Source organism: Podarcis cretensis (genome assembly GCF_951804945.1).
Source record: "Podarcis cretensis genome assembly, chromosome: 3".
Classification (NCBI taxonomy): domain Eukaryota; kingdom Metazoa; phylum Chordata; class Lepidosauria; order Squamata; family Lacertidae; genus Podarcis; species Podarcis cretensis.
The window spans coordinates 63,927,927-63,949,795 of NC_137172.1; the positions used below are offsets into that span (position 1 = coordinate 63,927,927).

The window sequence follows — 21,869 nt, forward strand, 5'->3', positions numbered from 1 at the left end:
ATTCTGTACTAGAATTTAAAATAAAACTTGCTCATGTAACTCAAATTCTACAGCCTGCGCAAATAGATGTAACTGCTCATTCTGCACAATCCACTCCACTTCTAATAGCCATGGAAGGAACAGAAGGCCCTGCATTCCTAGCCAATGGAAATCCCATTGAACCCCTTCTTTGCAGAGTTGCACTGCGTAGTAAATTTTGCCTTGGCTATTGCAAGGTTTGTGTGACTAGAACAAAGGTGGCTTGACTCAGTAGTAGTGGTCTGATTAACTGATATTCTTTTCTCCCTCTTTTTGTGTTAGTATCTGAAAACTCCAAAGTGGTGCAGGACAAAAAAGCTGCTCCATCCAGCCGCCCCACCTCTGCTGCTTTAGGACAGAATGCCAGCAGTGCTGGAGCCAAGCCAGGTATCAGTTTGTGAACTTTTCATTTCTTTCACTGGCCTAGAAATGTATTTTTAAAACCCCTTTTAACAATGTATTTCACCTCTTTCACAGATGTTTTCAGTCACAGGTATCACTGAACTTTTAATTACAGACGGCAACTATTTCATGTGGGGGGGGGGTCCGTTTCTGGCCCCACACGTATTAGCAGAGCATGTATAAGTGTGCCCCCCCCCATTCTGCCTCCCGTTCCTCCTCATTTCTGCCCTTTTCCAGATCCAAAAGGACCTGCACGTTAGCGATCATGCATCAATTGGACCTGTATTTTCAGATATAGACAAGAAATATTGAAACAAACCGATAGGCAAACCGATACTGTATTTGTATATTATACTATGCATTTACATAGAGTGAGAAATAGTTCTTGCAAAGTCATGAAACCCAGGAAATTGATGTTCCCTTTTACGGCGTACTGTATGTACAGACAAACTATTCCTTTGCAAAGCTAAACGATACATCTTAGGGTCAGTGTCATACTGTGACCAGTCTCTTTGTGAGTGTGCTCAGATGCTCTTGGGTCTCTGCACTTCCAGTGCTGAGCATTGTAAATGTATTTCATAAGCACCAGGTGAAATGAAATTCTGTATATGCTCAGTCTCACATTCCAGTTTTATTTTGCTTACTTTACAGGATTCAGAGAACAAATACACTGCTAGGCTTTACTGAATATATTGTCCTAGCTGCACATTTCCTTTTTTACTACCCTCTGGCAAGCACAGTGTTAAATGAGTCAGGAAAGAGTTCTGTTTTCTTGAATATACACATCACTTTAACAACTGTCTGAATGCCTTCTGTTCTTCAGCTCAGATTTGAAAGGCAGTTCATTATAAATTGTGAGAAATAAAGGACTCTCAAATCCTGTGAAATGTTTCATTCCCCTATTGCATATCTTAAATTTTATATATCGAGTGACAGGACGTCAGCTGGTCAGTTGTAACCATAACACAGTTGCTGGCACCTGGGCATTCTGCCAAGTAATTAACCTTTCATTCAGTACCCCTAAAACAAAAGTTATAAAGGCAAGATCTATGGCATGTGACAACAGAGGAAAATAAGTCTGCTTAGTTAAATAATGCCACCATCTTTGAGGTCTGAGAAGTACTGTGTTTGAAGAGTTAGCTTTTGTTCTTGAGAACACGGTGGTATACAACATAAGCTTTCACACGTGGTTTGCATGGAACAAAACATGCGTTTTCTGGTAAATGCTGCAGTGTATACAGGCTGTTGGTATATAATTTGAGCAGTTTTTTGGACCAGGGTTTTTAGTAAGTAAGTAAGTAAGTAAGTAAGTAAGTAAATCCCCGAACATCTAACACTTGAGGTTGGATCTTGAGAAATGGCAGTGGAAGAAGGGGTGTGGAAGGTGACTTTCTGACTCCCTTCACCCCCAGTCACCCCCAAAGCCTCCAAACAACCTCACATGAAGGTCAGGAAACCCTATTGAATAGGTGGAGCTTCAGGATAGGGGAATAAAGATGGAGAAGATAACCCTGAAAACTGGACAGAAGCCCCTTCCATCTACCCCTTCCATCGCTGGTGTTTCTCTGGATCCAACCAATGGCCTGTTAAGTTCTTACTTAGGTAGAAATTCAGTGTCTCAGTAGTTTCACTTCACACTGAAGGGTGGAGCTCATGTGAACAGTTGCTCGTCTATAAGAGAGAGAGAGAAACCCTATATATATATATATATATATATATATATATATATATATATATATATGTTTTCTGTGTGAAAGGATTTTTATATGGGAACATCCAGTCCCACCTGCTTTCTGAAGTGCTGCAACACAGACAGAAGCTGACCACCTCTTTGGGAACTGGGCCTTAAGTGTTATTCTAATAATTAATTGGATGCCATTCAAAGTGGTTCTTTTTTTCTTTAGACAGAGAGATCCCAAGTTCATAGCAATTAAATATGTGAAAGTGATGATATGTGAAAGGTCTTAAATGGTAACATTACAGTTGCTTGTTAATTACTTTTAGAATGTTGCTTTTTCTAATATGACATCTCAAGTCTTCTACTATTTTACAGACCCTGCGCCAGTACTGAAAGTTGATGAAAGGCAGCGACTTGCTCGAGAACGGAGAGAAGAACGGGAAAAGCTGTTAGGTGAGTCATACTCAATGTACTCTTTCTAGCTGGTGATTCTCATCAGTTATAACATGCTTATCATTTGACATCTATATTATACGTTAAACAGCATGAGTTACAAGACTATAATTAAATGTGTACTTTTAGCCATTAAAAATAGTTCATGGAATTTAATGACTAGATCTCTGAGGTCTGATCAACACGTGGTCCTAGCACATAAGTTGTCCATGTGCTGGAGCATAGACATGTCCTCCTCACATATGATATTGTGTACAGAGAGGGATTTGTGTTCATACAAGAAAGTTCAGCATGTGGTGGAGCAGAACATGCCAACCCAAGTCTTGTTGTCAGGCCTACATTGGATAAAGTAGTGTTACTTAGCACGGGAAGTACATATTGTCATTAATCTGAAAAAGACTTTTGTGTGTCTTGGTTCTACTCACACAATAAGTGCAAACTGGCAGGAGCTACTGCAGGTTCTGGAACGCTATTGTCAGTCTCCATCCATGACATTTCAAAATAACCAATGTCTTTGCCTGCAATAGGATATACATTGGAGAGCCATGTGAGCCTTCCACCTGTAGAGGGCACAGCAGAAAAGGCTGTTTTGCCCAGTTGCTGCCCACCTCTCCTCAGGTCATGGGATGACCTCTAAAGACTATCTAAGTGTACGGACTGGTTGCCATACATTTTCTTATTGTTCACATTTGAAAAGGAAGTTTTGCACCTCCTGCAAGGGTATTTCTTCTCTGAAGTTCTAAGGTTGAACTCACAGTGTCCCACAAAACTTCTCTGAAGTTCTAAGGTTGAACTCACAGTGTCCCACAAAAACATAAATGCTTCTTCTTTTATGGAAGAGGCAGAGATCTACTGAAGGCTCCTGCTGGAGGAAAGGAGGGAAGATGGTTTTCACCAATTTTACTCCCTTCAAACCCCCAATTCTATTTCCTATACTTTTCCAGAAGGTTTTTCTCTCCCTTCTCCTTTTGGTGAGAGTGTCCTGTGAAAAGAGTTCTACTTACAGGAGCTCTGGATCAAAGTCATCTTGTTTCGTTTTGTGGTGGGTTTCATTTTTGACATGGTTTCATAGCAAACTAAAATATGATGTATGCAGAACCTTCTTATTGCAATGGTATTATAAAGATAGTCAACATGGTAAGCTCCAAATGTTTATAACTACAGCTCCCATTATTACTGATAATTGAGCAAGCTGGTTGGGACTGTAATCCAGCAACAACTGAAATGCATCACTGGCTGCCCCTGTTCCATAAGAAAGATCCTGTTGGATCAGGGTGAAAGATCCCTCTAGTCCAGTGCTCTGATTCCCACAGTAGACAATCAGAGGCCTCGGGCAAGCAAAGCCTACAAGTGACACATGAAGGTAATAGCCCTTCTTCCTGTAACAGCTCTTTGACAACTGGTGTCTGGTGGCATCTCACCTCTGAACCTGGAATTTCCATGTACAGTGGTACCTCGGGTTACATACGCTTCAGGTTACAGACTCCGCTAACCCAGAAATATTACCTCAGGTTAAGAACTTTGCTTCAGGATGAGAACATAAATCGTGCAGCGGCGGCACGGCAGCAGCAGTAGGCCCCATTAGCTAAAGTGGTGCTTCAGGTTAAGGACAGTTTCAGGCTAAGAACAGACCTCCAGAACTAATTAAGTTCTTAACCCGAGGTACCACTGTAGCCGTTATGGCTAGTAGACGTATCCTCTGTGAACTTTTCTACTCCCCTTATAAAGCCATCTTAGCTAGTGGGCATCACTATATCTTGTGGTAGCAAATTTCATGGATTAATGGTGCACATTGTGAAGACATACTTCCTTTGTTTGTCTTGTGTCACCTGCCATTGGATGACCTCAAGTTCTGGTTTTATGAGGGGAGAGAAAAAAGATTTCTGTCAGTTTTCTCCATCTTGAAGTCTGTTCCCTTATGTTGAAGTTCCCCATATAGAAAAAAGAGTAAATTGATATCTGCTAGTCAGCTAAGTTAGTTTCCACTAATTAATTTTGAGAATTGTTGTTTTGTGAGTGTGCTACAAATCCTGGAGATTCCCAGTGATTTCACAGATCCACCATTTCTGAGGTTCCTTGCCTAGGAACCATGAGGGTTAAGCGGGTTTGAACATATTTTAACTTTTTCTTCTGGCTATACCCAGAGGCATCTGAACTGCCAACCATTCAAAGGAGGAGGAGAAAAAGTTGTTTTTCTTCTTATGTGAATGCAAAGCACAGTGGCTGCCACTCTCAATTTTGTGAAAAATGTCTTCCCCAGTATGATGTCTGTCAACTTGCCATATTTTTAAATAGATCATAATGGCACATTACAGTTGCCTGCAGCTGACCCTGCTGGTGGTGTTTCTTTTGCATTTCAGAAAGAAGAGTAGAAGGCAAAGATACAGTTATTTCACACACTAATCAGACCCTGCACTCTATTATATTTAGACCATAAAGCATAATTGAACTGGTTTGAGAGTACAGATAAATAAGCAGTATAAAATTAACAACAGATAAACAAATTCTCTATCTATTTACCTGTCAGATCTGAAAATCATATGCTCTTTCATGCATTTGGACATACATTTCTGCAAAACGGCTGTGTTTTTCATGTTCTCTTCCATTTATGTCTGTTTATTCCTTAATAATTTTATTCCATGTACTATAGAACAGGAAGCTGTCTGGCACTAATCCAGGCTGTTCATCAGTCAGTCTGGTTCTCTTTGATTGGTTTGACCATATTGCCCAAACTCTCAAGATTCAGTTGAACAGCATGGCTCTAACTTGAAGGGACAGTGCAAGGCACCAGTGTAAAGCAAAACTATGGACTTGAAGCAAAAGTTCCATCTTGGGGGGGGGGGGGATAGTATGTGAAGTGTCCCTCATATTTTACACCCAGTGGGTCTAGTCACATGCCTTGGACACCTTCAGACTTGAATCCTGCAGTGTGGTCTGTATGTGGCTGCCCTGGAAGAGTTTTTAGAAACTGCAGCTGGTACAGAATGCTTTCTGGTACCTGTTTCTTGGACCATGTTACACTGGCCTTATACCAGTTGTGCTGGCTTCAGATTCATTTCAGGGCCCTATTCAAGGTGCTGGTTATTACTTAGAAAACTCTTAAATGGCATGGGGCCAGGATAGCTGAAAAACTCCCTTCTTCCATTTGAATCTAGCTGTGGTTTACTATTCTTTTTCCCCTGAGGGTCCTGATTTATGCTGAGAAGGTGCTTGTAGCATCCAGCTTCTCAGTTAAGTAGCTTTCCACAGCCCAGGGCTCTCCTGTTGTTTTGAACTCCAACTCTCATAAATCCCACCGTGCACAGGAAATGAGCAGGGATTATGGGAATTGTAGGCGAACAACACCTGGAGGATGTTAGGTTGGGGAAGCCTGGGTTAATGCTTTATTTTTATTTTTATTTTATTTTATTTTTGGTTTAATGCTTTATGGTTGTTAAGCTGACAATTCATGTTCAAAGGTGCTTTCCTTTTTCCTGTTAGGAAAACGTAGCAAACTTCCTGCTCCCTTTATGTAAACTGTTCTTAGAATAACACACACACACACACACACACAATATTAGCAGACACCTTACACAAAAACAGTCCCAAAGCACAACAAATACACAACATCTTGATACTGAAATGACAGCACCAGCATAAAACCAGCATTTTTTTTTAAAAAAAAAAAAACAGCTGCATAGTAGTATTTATTTAGATAACTCACCCAACTTATACTCACCCTGCTTCCCTGAAAGGAGTTGAAACAGCAGATAATTGCTTTACGCAGTCTGGCATTCTAAAAATATTCAGTCTGCCTCAGCAAGCTGCAGGAGTTGTGGGATTTTGTAACACTTCATTTAGAGTGTAAGTGCTGATGCCTTGTTCTGTCTATATAAATTTTGATGTAGATCAGTTTTTCACTCCAGTTGCAAATAGGCAGAAATGCAGTTTAGTAAGGAACTAATTCCCTTCCCTCCTCCTGAAATGAGCCTCGTCACTAACTAATAGAAGGAACATTTCCTAGACAGGGTAGACGAACCCTTGGGGTCCTGTGGGCACATTTGTAAAGCAGGTGTTGTGGATATCACACACATACACACTGCAACCTATTCTGTTGGCTACAATAGAATGCCAGTCTTAATTTCAGAAGGGAGGGGGAACCTGCGGACACCAGGGAAGGCCTCTGTGGGCACATGTGTGCCCTCAGGCACAACGTTGGTGACTGGTATACCCTATTCAGTTTCTTCTTCCACTTTCTAAAACTATTTTATTGGTCATCCAGGAGAAATGGTTATACAGTGGTACCTCAGGTTACATACGCTTCAGGTTACAGACTCCGCTAACCCAGAAATAGTGCTTCAGGTTAAGAATTTTGCTTCAGGATGAGAACAGAAATTGTGCTCCGGCGGCGTGGCAGCAGCAGGAGGCCCCATTAGCTAAAGTGGTGCTTCAGGTTAAGAACAGTTTCAGGTTAAGTACGGACCTCCAGAACGAATTAAGTACTTAACCTGAGGTACCACTGTACAATAGAGTGAAACCTTAAAGTCTCTCTATGCTAGAGCTGCATGGTTCAGTAGATGTATGACTCGGTTTGCAGCAGTTTGTTATGGAACGATTTTCCAAAATACAGTATCTTTTTTGGAAGCTGCAGTGGACAGAGTATGACTTCCTCACACCATTAAGCAGCAAGGAGACTGGCTCTTCCATCAGCAGGGCCAAAACAGAACCATGGAGCTGGAGGAGGCATTGTAGGCCATCAAGCTTGAGGCAGAAAATCCAGAGCTAGAGCATCCCCAGGAGATGGCCATCTAGCCTCAGCTGCTATTGCTACTTACTTAGGAGCAGAGGAGTGAGGCTGTGGCCAGGTGAATGCAGTTCAAAGGCAGCAACAAAGCCAATTTGGTTCTCCTGTTAGTGTATTTGCACCATACCAATCTCCCTACAACCTCACCCTTTATCTCCCAGTAAGCAATGGCAGTGCAAACAGCTGGGGGTCAGGTGAGAGGCAGTTCCGCACCATGCTGCCCACTACCATCCAGATGTTCAACTGGGGCAGCAGGGAACACTTTTTTGCAGATGCAAAGAAATATTAGGTTTCTCCTTTTCAGCTATAAGACAGGCTCATGTGAGTCCCCAGTGTTTGGAAATACAAGATCGGCAAAAAAGTGCATGCAAACACTTTCCAACATGATACACCAATATTAAACTGGTTTCTTTTTTCTGTGGAGAAATTGCTTACGATAGGACAATGGAGCCTTCTAAATTAATTTTAAATAATTGCATTTATTGACATTTTTAAATTCATTGACTGTTTAGAGGCAGTGTATAAAGGATGATTCTAGGGTTATGATGATTAAGTTGTAATGATAAAGTTTAATAATAACAAAAACTACAGGATTTATTAAAAGGCAATAAAAGAGCAACAGCCTTTTTTTGTAACTTTCTCTGTTATGGCAATTGAATATTATGCCCATGAGAGTTATTGTCTATAAAATTATTTCCACTTGATTAAAGACTATACAGTATAATGAACACAAGACTATATAATGAAAGTTAATACTGTTGATCAGATTAGGGTGTTTTTTTGTGCAAGCTGTCTTCTAGTTAACTCTTTTTTTCTGTCACCTGCTGAAGTTGCCAAGTCCATTGTGGACCTTTTTGAGGAAGAAAAGAATGTTGCTACTGAGATGCTGGAGATAGCTTTGGCTTCACATCCTCTCTCTCTTCAGGATACTGTAATTTAAAGTCAGCAACTGTTATGTCTTGCAGATGGATGAAAAAGACTGTGTTTACAGTGGGGAAATAGTTATCTATTAAGGAAAGCAGTTTATGCTTTATGTATCCCCAGCGGCTATGTCTAGATTTAGGCTATGTCTGCATTGCAGTTTTATTGCAGCTTCACTTTTTTCAGCTTTGTTTTGAATTCCACAAAACGTATTTCTGTTTCCTTGAATATTCTTCCCAGTTTATCTCTGCATCAAGAAGCCATCCTGTCTGTGTCTGTACATCTGCAGACAATTCAAGATTCTTCATTCGTTTCTTTTTCATACTTAATTCCCCTCCCCCTAAATTCTCGTTAATGATGTGGGGGGATTGGCAGTGGGTCATGCTTACTTTTGAATAAGGCCTTTGTAATTTTTATATTGTTTCTGACTGTGGAGGTATCAGGGCGATGGAGCAATGATAGAGGGCAAACCATAAACAGAGAAAGCACAGAGTTCTTTTTATCTCCTGTTTCCCTTTTGCGCAATTTCCATCCACATACATTTCAGAGCACTTACTAGGTTAGAGCAGGCCTTGCAGAATCGCACTGGGCTTCTTGCCCTCACTATACAGGCCATCTGCATGTTGCATATGTTGTAAGACAAGCCAAATGTAGACAAGTGCTGAATGATAGATGAGATTTGGAGAGGGGGTAGCATTATTAACTTATGGCTCAGTCAGTATTTATTCCCTGAAGCAATATTGACTTACCACCCATGAGTTTCTATCACTTGAAACTTTTTTCATTTCAAAGAGCAGCATTTCTAACTTATTGTTAATAATTATAACAACTTCGCATTAAGGATTTTTCATAGGGCATAATGTATATACATTTATATACAGTCATCTCTTTAAAGACCAACAGCAGTAAGATACTTCTGTTAAGCTTTATTTTCTGGTATAACTAGATCTGGAAGAATATATATCAAACCCTTGAAAAATAGCATCCTTTGATTTAGTTATTAAAGGTGGCATCCTTCATCAGGATGCCTGCAGTAAAGGGCAAGATGGCATCGCCTTCCCACTCAATGTACAGAAGCTGACTGGACTGCCAGTTGGATCTTACTTCAACCCTGGCAGCGTTATCCAGCTCGGGAAATATGGATGTCTTTATTTAAGTTGATGTGTTGTTTTGTTTTGTTTTGTTTGCTTGCTTGCTTTGTATATGGTGTGGTATAACACCCTGCTGCTGCACCTTTGGGTTGTTATGCTACAATAACTAACAAACAAACAGACACTGGTGACAATATAGCATTCTCCATCTTGTGTGAGACAGCAGGCTTGTTGAAGGAGTCCTGGCTGTGCCATGTAGCATGCACTGCTCTGTCTCCCATCAGAGGGCTGCAGTTACTGCCTTTCCAGCAATTGCCCCTCTTTTTCCTAATGGTAGCATGCCCTCCAACATCCCAGTGATGAAAATGAAAACAGCAGTTCTGTCCGCATGCCCCGTATATGTGTGTGTGTACAGCCTCAGTCATGGCAGCCAAGTGGAAACTCCACCTTCATGGGCAGTCTACCCACCACTCCTCTCCACCAGCACCAGGCACTGGGCACAAAGATTCTGAATCCCCACCTATCTTCCCCATCTGGTACTTGAACTCCATGGAGCCATTGCCTGGCATGCCCTGCTAGAAGCACTCCTTCTGGCTGGCAGCAGGAAGGTGAACATACTTGATGAGGACCTTCTGGGTGCCGCCAAGAGCAGCAGTAGTAGCCTGAGTGCAAAGGCTGTCAAAGAGAAAAACAACAGCCAGATGGGCGGGGTATAAATTATTATTATTATTATTATTATTATTATTATTATTATTATTATTTAAGGCTGTTATCACCACCATCGTCTGGTTCCTTCCTGCCACCAGAAGGAGAGCCGAGCCCAGGCCTCCTCCTTGGAGAAGAAGTAATGGCTGCGCTCTGCTGTGCTCGAACCTGATGCAAGTTACAGAGGGCACACAGAGCACAGCTCCAGTCTCCTGCTAAGATGGGACTGTGCACGTTTCTCTCTTATTTAAAATGTGCCAGCTGACTTGCGTGGCACCCATGAATGAGTGTCTTTGAGTTCCTCTCACTTGCAGGAGACCAAAAGATAGGACATTCCAGGATCCAATCAGAAGCCAGGATGGCTTTTGTAATTCCAGGATGTCCTGGTCAAAACAGAACAATTGCCGAGGGCTGGCCCTGTACAGTACAGAGCTGAATAATAATATCCAGCTTCACTTCCTCCTACTCCTGTCAGGTTAAGTTGGAATCACGGTATTCAAGTGTAGTACAGTAGTAATGCTAATGTTTCTGTAACTGGAGGAACAAGCTATTCTTGTTTTGCTGTCTTGAGTATCAATTACTTGCATTTTGAAATGAACCGTAGCCCGAAAGGATGCCATTGCTATTTGCTTAGATAATCAAGACGTAAGCTAATTTATATAATATATCAGTGCTTGCACGGTAGAAGCTTACCTAATGCCATTGTGTTCTGCTTCAGTTCATTCATAAGAAGAGATTTTTAAATAGCTCCATTTCTCCAACTACCCAGCCGACATACGCAGAGGAAGATTCTTTGAGATTTCAAAGTGTAAATTAATTTCTTGGCATTCACAGTAGAATCCATAACTTGCCATCAATCTATAAGACAAAACTTATTACCTTGTTGGCAAGCCAGTGAGGGGTGGTGGAAGTTTAGATAAAAATTGTATCAATTGCTTTTTTATTTTTAGCAACCAGAGTTTCAGGTCACCTTCTGAAAATGTCCCCTAATCAGAGCCAGTCTAGCCTGTACTCTGTTATCTGTTCTCAGGAACTGCAGCAGAACTAGTTAAATATTGATCTAGACTGCATTTTATTTTATTTGTTTTGTGATTCCTGTGCATTTCAATTTTGTTGTGAGCTGCCTGGAAATGTCAGGATATAAATTTTTGAATAAATTAAGAATATAGCATATATAATGGGTGTTATTCAAGTCCTTTTTTGCACTAGTGCAAGAATCAGCACTAGCACAAGGGGGGTTTTCCCCTCCTGCTCCTCCTCACTGTCCCCAAATATGCTCTGGAGGATACAGAGAAAATTCAGATTTAGGGGAATGCAAGGGGAGGTGAAAGAAAGAGATGGTTTCATTGTACAAGGAGACATTCTTGCTCCGATGAAACAACCTGCTTAGCACTTTGTTGAATACAACCTATTATTATAATGCACTATCATTCCTTTAGGGATAAACAAAAACTTACTCTAAAAAGTTGGTGGTTGTGTTGTTTTTTCCTTATTAGTGTGAAATGCTATACAAATTTAATAAATTTTGCCTAAGCTTCTTTATAAAAAAAAATGTTACAGATCTTCCACCTTGTAAGTACACTTAGAATCACATCCTTAATGCTCCTAAACATTTTAGGTTCAGAGTATCTCAGAAAATGCACCCTAATTTCCAGATCCCTTCTAGGGATGTTATGAAATTACATTCATGAAGACTTCCCATCAAATACTCTGTTTGTGTGTGTGTGTGTGTGTGTGTGTGAGAGAGAGAGAGAGAGAGAGAGAGAGAGAGAGAGAATGAATGATACCTGAGAACAATTTTTTTTTAATGTCCTAAAGTTACACGCAAAATTAAAAGCCTAATACTAATAGAGGCAATGTTGGCAATCCTCAATCCCTTGAAAGTATGTATGTAATAAATAATAATGGTTCCCTTGTCCTTTTTGCAAAAATAGCTCTTCTTAGATTATAGTTATTAAATGCTAAAGGAAAGTATGTTTCAAAACATCGTTGATAATGTGGTAATTTAGCATCTTTTAAAACACCGCCAATGGTAGAATTTCCGCAAATTCCCAAGGTAATTCCCCTCTCCCGCCCATTATTATACAGAAGGGCTGTTAGTACATGTAGATAACACAGAGCTAGATGGACCAATGGTCTGATTCAGTATAATCATGCTCCACTCTAGAAGGTTTTCATAGTGTCTACTTATTGTTAATTTTTAGTACTTGGATATAGAATCCAACTTGTTAGCTATTTATATCAAAGCAAAACATCACCAATAATTGAATTTCTAGTCATGGGTAAAATAATGTACAGTGGTACCTCGGGTTACAGACGCTTCAGGTTACAGATTCTGCTAACCCAGAAATAGTACCTCAGGTTAAGAACTTTACTTCAGGATGAGAACAGAAATCGCACGACGGCCGTGGGAGGCCCCATTAGCTAAAGTGGTGCTTCAGGTTAAGAACAGTTTCAGGTTAAGAACGGACCTCCAGAATGAATTAAGTTCTTAACCCGAGGTGCCACTGTAATAACCAACCTTACTGCAACTAAAATGGGAAATGACCTTAATACTAGAGTTCTGTTAAGGTGTTCAAACTGGGAATGTTGCCAGGCAAACAGCATTGTAAGTGAAATTTCCTTTGTTGCTGTTTAGCGGCAAGAGAAGCTGCCTGGGTAGAAAAAGAAGAGAGAGCAAGGCAATATTATGAGAAACACCTAGAGGAGCGCAAAAAGAAATTAGAAGAGCAGAGACTAAAAGAAGAGAGAAGGCGAGCTGCAGTGGAGGAAAAACGCCGACAGCGGATAGAAGAGGACAAGGTAAGCGGACTGTCCTAGGGGGATCTTATGGGAAGTTGAATTTCCACCTTCAGCAGTGAAATCACATTTACTTTTTTGCCACTAGCATCAGTGTGGGCTCCTTCCTGCATTCTTCCCATTGTGTATACAGTTTTAGATGTATTTAGATTTTTTAAATTGTTTTATTGCTGGTGTGTTTGAGGCCCTGGGCTCCTTTGGATGGAAGGTAAGGATATGAATTTAAGAAATAAATGACTTGCAGGTAGGCAGGAAAAGTCTGTGAGCCTCAATGAGCAGCAATGACCACCCATACAGCAGGATGGGTGTACTTGGTAGTTCATGCATGTCTCCGTTCGGAGTGGCTCTTTGGGCACACCTGAAGATGAACGCATTGTACCCTTGTTGATTGCATTGTTGCTGTCAAAATGTGGCTGTATCTGTTTCAGACATTTAGCTGTGTGTTATCTCATTAGGAGCGCCATGAAGCAGTCGTGCGGCGCACAATTGAGAGGAGCCAGAAGCCGAAACAAAAGCAAAATAGGTGGTCCTGGGGAGGTGCACTTCATAACAGCAGCAGCATTAACAATACAGGTAAAACAGGAGACCAGGTGTCTCAGCCTGGCTCCCTGTCTTTGTGCTAATATGGGTTTATGGACTGTGACTGAGGAAGCTTGTCCACTCTTCTTGCCTTTCCTGCCTAAGCACTTACAAATGAGAAATTGAGCTAATGCTTTAAGAACTGACTGCTCTTTTCCCCTCCATCTGTATTTGCACTTAATTTGCTTTGTTCGTCTCTTTCGCTCTCTTTCTGCCTGTCTCTTCTCTGACCTTGTGTGTGTGTGCCAGCAGTCTTTCGGTCTAAGCCAAACTTTTGAAAACTCATGTACTTGCCGAACTTTATTAATATGAGTATTTAGGGAAACAATGTGAATTTTTATATAAAAAGTAGAAGTGGGGGTTTATTTTGTTGCTGCTTTAAAAGCCAGTGTTTGGGGTGGGTGGGTCGCGGGTCCACTCATCAGCATAACTAATATTCATTAATATTGAAAAGCTTTTTAAGTAGTTTTCTCCTTTCCTCTGAAAAAGTTCAGTTTGACAAAATATCAGGCACAAAATAAATCATGCAGTATTTTCCCCCAGCGCATTCTGTGTATGCAGGTGTCATGTGATGGCTTTAATTCTAAAGAGATGCCCAGTACGCTTTAACATTTGCCTATATATCGAATACTTTCTTCTACACAAGCTCAATAATGGGTGTTACTGCCTTTATCATGAAATAAATATGTGTATCACTGCGCTTACCAAAAGCAAGTACTTCCTATTACTACTAATTTCATTGTGTTGCAAAATCAATAAACAGTTGCTTTTCCATAACAATGTTCTACTTACTCTCTTTGCTTCTCTCTTTATAACTTGTTTGCTGCCTTTTAAATTTTTCTTTACTTTTGAAAATCATTGTCTTGCATTCTGTCCCTAGGTTATTTTGTTGAATCATCATTCACCTTTCTCGATTTAGCAGGCTTGGAGTACCACTTCAGACCTCTGGGTGGTGCTAGAAAACCCGGTACATAAATCCCTGTGGTTTTGTTGGTTTTATTTTTATCACCAGTAGTTTATCTCCTCAGAATAGGACCAGTACACCAGTAACTAAACCATCTTTCGTTAGAGACAGTGCATGCCTAACACTTGCCGCATAGATTAGAGCTGATAGATAGCCCCTGCCATCTTCATATTTACCAAGCTATTATTGGGTGACTTAAAGAATGTGGCACAGCTTCTCAAAATACAGCATACAGTTTTGAAGGAATTCTGTTTATATACAGTATTTGGACTCTTCTCTCCCCTCCCCCCTTTCAGAAGCAAACAACATTTTCAGAATTCCTTTTGGGGGAATATAGTTGTTCAGTTTTTTTTTTTTATCCTCCTTTCTCCCCACTTCCCACCTCTCATTTACAACTGAAATCCCTTTAAACTGTGCGCTTACCTTTCCGTGCTCTTGAAGTAACTGTTAAGTTCTCAGCATAGCACAGCTGCTGACTTTGCAGCATTGGAAGAGAAGGGTGGTGCAGCATGATAGTGCATTCTCAAACCAAGCCAGCATTTAAGGAAAGTAAAATAAACCCCATTACAAAGTATGTGTGCTGCAGATAGCCCTTCAGATTACCATTCACTCCTCCCTCCCCTCTCTCCAGACATGCAGTTTCTGTCTATCCAAACAAACATGGCAGATGGCATTCTGGTCATGTCTGCTTCAGTGCTCTCTCCTAGCACTTCTTAATTTTTCCTTTCTAACCTCTCTCACCACTCACAACAGCTTTTCGCAATCCCCCCTCCCAGCCCTCATGCTTTCTCCTCACATTACTAGTTGCTTATCTTCTGCTATAGAAAAAAGAATATTAAAATTGCAGATTTTTTGGGCCTATCCTGTTTTTTGTTTTTGTTTTTCTTAAAAAAGACTGGTGGTGGAGGAGAAATTTCACTCTAGGATTGCAAAATGGCTAGGATTGTATATCATGCTAGTGTAAATGGTGGAGAGGATAAGAAAAAGTGGGTATGGACAATGAAAAAAGTCCTAATAAAAAGCGGCATATAGGTGTTGGTATAATGGCTGGAATGATTAGGATAGTATGACATTTGTCCAAATGGCCATTCAATAATGGATGCTTTTGGTAAGGCATCTATTGTATGTGACACCAACTTTTCCCTTTGGGGGAAGAACCCTCAAAATTATGTATTTGTTATTTAAATTTATATCCCACCTTTTCAGACAATGATAAAATAAAACAATCGCATTAACGTATGAAACACACATATAAAACAAACAAATATGGGCAGATATACCTATTTGCTTCAGGGCACAGGGTTAGATTTGTGCAAGCCTCTGCCCAAATAAGTTCTCATATACTTATAGATTTTTTAAAATTTTTATATATGTTAACTGGATTGATATTTAGCATGATATAGCAGTATATAAATAGTTTTTATAAATAAAAGAAGAAAAGTCCATTAAATCAGCTTTATATCCTCTATAATTTATTTACAGGAATTCTTAGAACTTTGAGTCTGCCTAACTTTTCGTCCCCTTCTTTGGTCTCCTTTCTTGGCATGGTGTGCTGGCTGTATTCACTCCTGTCTCATCTTAAAAATACAGGTGCTCATGATTCTGAAGCATCCTGGTCAAAAGACTTACTTCCTTCTGGTTTGCATGACACATAAGCTAATATGTGGCTTACCGAGACTGAAAATTCAGGCACCTGGAAAGAAGCTTGCAGCCCCTTTGCCTCTGCTATGTCTTCTTTTTTTTGCTCCTACTACATGCTGGGCTACACCAAGCTTACACTTAGTCTATTGTCTAAATCAGGGCCTGTGGTTAAAACCTTCTCCTCCTTAACCATGAGCTGTAGCCAAGGTTTGTTCATGCAAACCAGAACTTAGTAGCCAAATGCTCTTTTTAAACAGATTTGTTTTTATAAAGCCCAAATACGGGTAGGCATGTCAATGCTTCTCTATCATTTCCCCATATTTCCTCCAGGCTTACTGCATCACTTTTTTTGTAAGCACAATGAGATGGACATGGAAATCTCATTGTGTTTATTTATTGCCATTTCATTCAGATTTGTCTCGTTAAAATGCTGTTTGTTTGGCTGAATGAATAATGATGGCAACCTGACATTATATCATTTTGTGCCCAGTCTTTGAGTCACCTACAAAGTCCCCTGAAAGTCCTTCCTGTTTGTTAAAGGTGCCATTTGATAGGAAGAAAACCTATTACTCTGGTATACTTTTCCCTGTAGAGGACTAGGAAGTTGCATTTCTGCATGTGGGCTGTCAATTAGCATTATTTCCATTTGTTTTAGATCCAGACAGGCGATCTGTTTCAACAATGAACCTTTCGAAACATGTTGATCCAGTCATTAACAAGCGACTCTCCTCCTCATCTGCAACATTACTAAATTCTCCAGACAGAGGTACAGTTTTTTTAAAAGGAACAACTGAAAGGAAAGAGCTAAAATGTTCTGTAAAACCTCAGCAACTATTAAAGGCACTTTATTTACATGGCAAAGAGGAAAGAAAAAAGCTTCCAATATAAGACCATGTTTTGGAAAGAAAAAAAACACCACATATCTGAAATATTGAAACTTGCCTGAATCGGTACACTTAGCAAGTGCTAAAAGCAGTGCTTCTGTCAGGTTTTTTAGTAAATGAATTGAAAACTAAAGAACCAGCTCATCTATCTCTCCATACTGCATGGAATCCATTTTAATTTTTTGAACATCACCATTAGACCATACTCATTTGGTCATTTTATATTTTTTTAACCACTTCAAAACAAGTTATTGAATTTCTCCAGGGCATTCAGATAACTGGCTTAAGTTGGGTAATAAACTGGATATTCAGTGACTCTGTGATCTTACACAGTGACTTGATTTGAAAGAGAAGCTTTATTCCAAATCATATTTCAGTATTTTGGCCAGGGGTGGGGGGCATTCAGCTAAATGAGATGTTTCTTTCATTTTAATGTCTTATTGGATATAGAACAAAAAATTGGGTCTGTCTCATATGTTCGTTGCTTAGAAACCAATAGATGAAATATACTATCTCAATGTTAACCAAAAATATCCAGAGTGTTGTAATCTGGTTTGTTGCAGATACTCATTTTTAAAATATAGGTTGATATTTATATATATATATATATATATATATATATATATATATATATATATTTAAAAGGTTATCAATTATTTTAAGATAGCATTGTGAAACTGGTTGGAAGGTCTCATATGTTTGGTAAACCCAGGCTGCAATCCTATACACCCTTACCTGGGAGTAAGTACCATTAAATTCAATGGGACTTGCTTTGGGTAAACATGCGTAGGATTGTTCTGATTATGTCTTTGCTATCTGTGGGGTTTGCTTTCAGTATTTGTGTGTGCTTTTCTGCATGTATGGCAATATATGTGTCCCCATGCTGTGTTGTATGCCAGGCTGACAGTTCATATGCTGTAGCTTTGAAACCTTGTCAAAGAGTGACTGATCTGGCTGTAACAACCTTTTAGGTAGCAAAGTACAATTTCTCAAGAAATTGTTCTTACACAAGAAAAATAGTTTATTTCTTTTCTATATTAATGCACAGAAACTTTCAAAGATCCCCTCCCCCCAAAAAGTTAACTCTTCTCTTTAAAAAAGTTTGTTTAAGATTTATGATAAAATGTATTGGAAGCCAGAAAAGAGATACACACTTCCTATTTATTGCAAGTGGTGTTTGTAGATAAGTGTGCCCGTTTGCAAATCACAAATTGAGCTTTGAAAGGAGTGGTTGTAATCGCATGTGTTTTGCTCCTGAAAAGCGCTCTCCTTAAACTTACTTTCCCAGTTCCCCAGTACATCCATTCCATGACAATTTAGACTTCTGTATGTTCAGGCAGAAGTGTTCGTGTAACATTTAAATGAATGTGGAAACCTAGTTTTGCTGTGAAAATGCAGAGCGATTTTCAAAGTTGACTCTTGTCCTACCAAACTTGGTCCTTTAGATTCCCAGTTTCAGTTGTTGGAACAAGAAAGGGTTCTGAAGAGCTACCTGGGTGTCATTAAGAGTTTTACCAGCTAGGTTTCTTCGTATTATCAGAGATTATAGCTCTCATAGCCCTGATGGCATTGCTTTTGAGAATGCTTTGACAGGAACTATACCAGTGGTGGGTGGAGCCAGAAGCAAAAGTGGGTGGAGTCTCAGATGTATTTCCCCCTCTATGTATAGTAGTACAGCTAGTTTGTCTCATATACCTCTCTCTATCTTGGATCTATTATCAGAGTTCAAGGACACATACCATCCTGGCAAAAACTATCAGGGTGCAAAGCAGAGCTAGAAAGGAGTGCAGCCTGTGGAGGATTTCATGGGCCAGGTAGAGAAGTCTAGAGCAGGCATAGGCAAACTCGGCCCTCCAGATGTTTTGAGACTACAATTCCCATCATCCCTGATCACTCATCCTGTTAGCTAGGGATCATGGGAGTTGTAGTCCCAAAACATCTGGAGGGCCGAGTTTGCCTATGGCTGGTCTAGAGAGCTGTATTTGGCCACAATGCCTGAGGTTCCCCATCTCTGATCTAGAGCAGTGAGCTGGGCCACTGTGAGAGATAACTCTCCACCCCCTCCCATTGCTGCATCCTTGTGCACTATTTGACAAGCCACCTTTGAAACTGAGTCTCAAAAGCAGTTTTCCTTCTGACATGACATGATGTGACACTGGTATTAAATGGAGGAAAACTATGTATGGAAAAGCTCTTCTGTAGTCCTAAATTGCCTTTTTGGATCATGTCTTTAAATATGAATTGGAGCCAAGTGTCATATTTGCCTTTTAAACACGAGCATCTTTTGAGATACCCGAAGAATTAAATGCACTTTTAAGGACTATCAATTATGTATTCCCCCTAAAGGGTCAGATTGTCATCTATCTTCTCCCCCTCCATTACACAAATGTATGGCTGGCAGAGCTATACAAAAGAATTCCAGTTTTTTTCCTATTTGCCACTACATCTGCTGCATCTGCTACTAAGTTGGTAGAGCATGAGACTCTTAATCTCAGGGTCGTAGGTTTGAGCCCCACGTTGGGCAAAAGATTCCTTACAGGGGGTTGGACTGGATGACCCTTGTGGTCCCTTCCAGCTCTACAATTCTATTATTCTAACACAAGAAGAGCCTGGCTAGACCAGGCCAACACTAGTCCAGTATACTGCTGCTCACAGTGGCATACTAGATGGCTGTTGGTAGCCCACAAGCAGTGCATGAGTACAAGAGGAGCAAGCTTGCTTATGAGCTTCAGCAGCTGATGTTCAGAGGCATACTCTCCCCAATACTGGAGGAGGTACACAGCCATTGTAACTAGTAGCCATGGATACTTTCATCCATGAATTTGTCTAACGCCATTTTTAAACCATGCAAGTCAGTGACCGTCATGTCTTCCAGCAGTGCCTTCCATATTTAAGTATGTGCTCTGTGAAAAAGTAATTGCTTTTGTCTGTTCTGAATCCTCGCACCATTCAGCTTTGTTGGCTGATCCTTCATTCTGGTATTATGTGAGGGGAAGAAAAAGTCTATCGAGCCACATTTTCTCTGTGTGTGTGTGTGTGTGTGTGTGTATCTACTATATTTTTATGTGTGCTCCGCTGTATTTTTATGTGTGCACCCTTTGTCCTCTGCTCTTGTGGCTGTGTGGCATCTATGGTGTAGAACGAAAACCTGATTCCTGTGGCCCACCAGATGTTGTCATACTTCAGTGCTCAGGGATGTTGGGAGTTGTGGTCAAGGAACACCTGGAGAGCCAGCAGTTCCCCACCCTTGCTCCCCAAAATGGCGTTGCCTCACAAATTAGACTCCAGATGGCCCTTAGCCAGGCCAGTTTCAGGAGCTAAGCTGTGGTGTGCAAAAGCATGGCTATAAAGCTAGGGCATTTTATTAAATTTCTCTCAACAGATCCTGCACCCAACAAAGACTCCCAGCTCAAAATATGAGGGGAACTTGCAGTCCTATCCTATGGATGTTTACTCAGAAGTAAATTCCCTATGCATAATAAATAGTACTAGTTTTTGGATCTCACACACCCACCCACTCCACTTACTTAGCTCCATGATGATTTCACAACAGGATTAGTAGAAAAAACATATTGTACAGAAAATGAAAAATAGCTCTCTGAACCAACTGCAGGACTGGAGCCAAACTGGCTTTGTTTTTAGATTGCGTGGGTGGACTCAGCACATCGGCTCTCCACAAACGCCACACATAGTGTAAACTGTGCCTGTCCAGGAGGTGAGATCATATTGAGATCAACATAAATTGTACTGTCTGCAAAGCCCAAGGTTCTTTGAAAGCACAGGTTCTGCAACCTGATATAAGACATATCAAAGAGGCCATTCAAGCTTTTGTCCAGTAACACCAAATAGGAATTACTGAAAGTGGCAAATTTGTCCTTGCCATTTAGCTGGTTGGTGACAACTTTCCAAGTAAATAGTTGTCTATACCCACCATCCATTTGGAGCACCCTAAGTAGTTTTCCACTAATGGATGCATTAAGGTAACACCACACAGGACTATCCCTCAGTGACAGGCCACAAGCTTTGTATGCACAGGGTCCTTGGGGCAATACCTACATTCCAGGTAGGGCTAGGTAAGACTCCTATCTGAAACCCTGGCTGAAAATATTTAGTTAGATGGACTAATAGACACAGATGGGTTCAGTACAAGGCAGTTTCATATGCTCTGTATATGTAGCAGTTTCCATGTGACACAAATTTATCCATTGTTAATGGTACTCAGAAGGACCAATTGAAATAATTGGACTTACTCGTTTCAGTGGGTCTACTCTGTCTCTATCACACATTGTCTCTTATGCATACAATAAATTGAGTACAACTATTTTAATTGCTCAGAAAACTGGTTGTTAACCGTATAAAATGCTAGCATACTTTTGCACAATTGCATTTTGCATTTAATTTTTCAATTATGCCTCTAGTAGGTAAAGGAAAAGGTGGCCCTTAGCTTCACTGTTGCCTTCCACAGTGCACATAATTCAGATGGGTAAAAAATAAATAAATCAAATAGCTCCGTCTTTTTGCTCTAAAACATAAAATATATGTTCAAAACCTTTTACTGGGGATGTAGCACACATTTCAGTTAGACCTGAATCCTGAGTTCATAAATATTCTGGTGCTGTTTACAAAATCTGAATAGTCACTGATGTTTTTGAAAAGTTCCACTCCAGAGTTACATTTAGCCCATTTCTTTCATTTACCTGTTTAGACCAATTTTAACAGTAAATAGTGTAGTTGTAGTATAACAATAACAAAGTGCAATTTCCTTTCTAAAATCTAATCTTTTATGAACATATATTCACTAAATATCCCGAGAACAATAAAATACTTTCCCACTTTAAGCAATGTATTGGGTTTAGATTTCTGACATAAGTAAATTTTCTATTTGATAGGAAAAAATGGATACATTTATTTATTTTATTTTATTGCACTGCTGTTTGATAAGCCAACCCAA

At 40.1% G+C, this 21,869-nt stretch overlaps 1 protein-coding gene across 4 annotated transcripts in view; it reads left to right on the forward strand.

Moving 5' to 3' along the window:
• Positions 1-21,869, forward strand: part of MAP7 (microtubule associated protein 7) — a 98,708-nt gene that overhangs the window by 57,633 nt on the left and 19,206 nt on the right. For all 4 annotated transcript variants that reach the window (XM_079970955.1, XM_079970954.1, XM_079970952.1 and 1 more), the window contains exons 2-6: positions 301-405; positions 2,474-2,551; positions 12,690-12,853; positions 13,306-13,423; positions 16,690-16,800. In XM_079970955.1, the coding sequence (XP_079827081.1) occupies positions 301-405; positions 2,474-2,551; positions 12,690-12,853; positions 13,306-13,423; positions 16,690-16,800 (576 nt within the window). The remainder of the gene's footprint in view (positions 1-300; positions 406-2,473; positions 2,552-12,689; positions 12,854-13,305; positions 13,424-16,689; positions 16,801-21,869) is intronic.